General features: G+C 43.7%; 1 protein-coding gene across 1 annotated transcript; it reads left to right on the top strand.

Annotated features, from left to right (window-relative positions):
- Nucleotides 1-282: 282 nt before the first annotated feature.
- On the top strand, nucleotides 283-2108 carry LOC114407253 (probable aspartyl protease At4g16563). Its single transcript, XM_028370289.1, has one exon. It carries the CDS (start codon nucleotides 476-478, stop codon nucleotides 1898-1900), a length of 1425 nt encoding a protein of 474 aa, XP_028226090.1. The 5' UTR covers nucleotides 283-475; the 3' UTR covers nucleotides 1901-2108.
- The last annotated feature ends 538 nt before the right edge of the window (nucleotides 2109-2646 follow it).

Consider the following 2646-nt stretch of genomic DNA (forward strand, 5'->3'; position numbering starts at 1 on the left):
TGCCCCATTTATTATTGTATCATTTTAGGTTTAATATAATTTACATTTTTTTCCAAAAGTTAAATTTAAAATATATCATCATAATATTTATCGACGAAGATAGGAATACTTTAGCATTTGAATGGAACAGTTATAAATACTTAAATTTTACCTCGATGATTACAATTTAGGACTAAAATGAAAAAGTGAGTGTGATTGTCAAATGTCAAAGAAAATAACCTGAAACGACAAAGTATACATAGGTATAGAAACGGTAGGAAACAGATGACAGTGTGAGGCTGTCAGCATTTGAGTATGAGTCCTCATAGTGCCGCGACAAAACTGAAAATTCCACCGGTTTGTTGATGGCAAGTTTGTTAAATCCATCCCCGTCAAGGTCAAATCTCACTGCCCCTCTTGCCCGTTAGGTGCCACACTGCTGCCACTTCCATTTATAAAGAAACATACACACCACCTTCATTCCATTCTATCCTCAATGGCTCCTCCTCCTTCTTCTTCTTACATTATCACTGTCTTTCTGTTACTATCTCTTCTCTCTCACATCGCTTTCACTTCCTCAAACCCCAACACCATCACTCTCCCACTCTCCCCTCTCCTCATCAAACCCCATTCCTCAGACTCAGATCCATTCCACTCTCTCAAATTTGCAGCTTCCGCTTCCCTAACCCGGGCCCACCACCTCAAACACCGCAACAACAATTCCCCCTCCGTAGCCACAACCCCAGCATACCCCAAATCCTACGGTGGCTACTCCATAGATCTCAACCTCGGAACCCCACCTCAAACCTCCCCCTTCGTTCTCGACACAGGTAGCAGCCTCGTTTGGTTCCCCTGCACCTCCCGCTACCTCTGCTCCCACTGCAACTTCCCCAACATCGACACCACCAAAATCCCAACCTTCATTCCCAAAAACTCCTCCACCGCCAAACTCCTCGGTTGCAGAAACCCCAAATGTGGCTACATCTTCGGCTCCGACGTTCAATTTCGCTGCCCCCAATGCAAACCAGAATCCCAAAACTGTTCCCTAACATGCCCCGCCTACATAATCCAATACGGCCTAGGCTCCACCGCAGGCTTCTTACTCCTCGACAACCTCAATTTCCCGGGAAAGACTGTTCCTCAATTTCTCGTAGGTTGCTCCATCCTATCCATTCGCCAACCCTCCGGAATCGCTGGCTTCGGTCGCGGCCAAGAGTCTCTCCCCTCACAAATGAATCTCAAAAGATTCTCATACTGCTTAGTTTCCCACCGCTTCGATGATACACCACAAAGCAGCGATCTCGTTTTGCAGATTAGCTCCACGGGCGACACCAAAACTAACGGCCTCAGCTACACGCCGTTTCGCTCCAACCCATCAACTAACAACCCGGCGTTTAAAGAGTACTACTATCTCACTCTTCGCAAGGTCATTGTTGGGGGCAAGGATGTTAAGATTCCGTATAAGTTTTTGGAGCCTGGCTCTGACGGTAACGGCGGCACCATCGTTGACTCTGGATCCACCTTCACGTTCATGGAAAGGCCCGTTTATAATTTGGTGGCACAAGAGTTTGTGAAGCAGTTGGAGAAGAATTATTCCAGGGCCGAGGACGCTGAGACCCAATCTGGGTTGAGTCCCTGTTTTAATATCTCCGGCGTCAAGACCGTCACTTTCCCCGAGTTGACTTTTAAGTTCAAAGGCGGCGCCAAAATGACGCAGCCGCTTCAGAATTATTTCTCATTGGTCGGAGATGCCGAGGTCGTGTGTTTGACCGTTGTCTCCGACGGAGGTGCCGGTCCGCCCAAGACAACCGGTCCGGCCATCATCTTGGGGAATTATCAGCAGCAGAATTTCTACATTGAATATGATTTGGAGAATGAGAGGTTCGGATTTGGTCCTCGTAGTTGCAGAAGGAAAGCTTAGTTTTAGTAGTTGAAAATTAATTAACACCCAATTCGATTCACATGACATCCACGACGTTGTGGTGGTTATAGTCTATTATTATTATTATGATTTATTTGTCGTTCTCATTGATTTTTTATCTTATTTTTTTACTGCGTAAGTGCAGGAACAGAGTATGGATGCTTAGAATGATTTTAAATAAATTGAGATATACTATATGATTAGTTCATCAAGTGTGTATGAAGGAGATGGTTGATGCTAAGCGTTATTGGGTTTCATGTGTGAGTTTTAGCTAAAGGAGCATTTTTGAGAATGGGATGGATTCCTTGGTAAAATTGTCTTTCATATCATGGAAAGGGAGGGTTCCGTAAGATAAAGCGTAGGGTTCTTTATTCTTGCATTATTTGCGGTTTTTGTTTGTCTTCTAGTACACCGAGAAGGAGCCTTGCTTGCTACTATTTCGTACAAATATGCAAAAGCAACAATATTATTTGTGGTTGATCACCGACAGAGTAAAAGTTAAACACCATGCCATAATTGGAGTTAGGTTGCTCAAGACTCTTTCTCTGTGCCAATAGCATGTGAGCAATCCAACTAATCCGCATGCAGTTTTTTCTTTATAAACAGCAGCTTAAGTTATTCTCGATTTGTTTTCCCTACATCACCAAGCCTATATTCGTCTTGAACTACTAATTAAAATACTTAATTTTTCATTTTGAGATCTTGTGATGAGACTCATAATTTGGGCAAGCGCCGTAGGCATCTAT

Source organism: Glycine soja, chromosome 3, assembly GCF_004193775.1.
Source record: "Glycine soja cultivar W05 chromosome 3, ASM419377v2, whole genome shotgun sequence".
NCBI classification, from domain to species: domain Eukaryota; kingdom Viridiplantae; phylum Streptophyta; class Magnoliopsida; order Fabales; family Fabaceae; genus Glycine; species Glycine soja.

Excerpts from the sequence above, each read along its gene's own strand:
- LOC114407253 (XM_028370289.1), top strand. The coding sequence starts at position 476 with ATGGCTCCTCCTCCTTCTTCTTCTTACATTATCACTGTCTTTCTGTTA.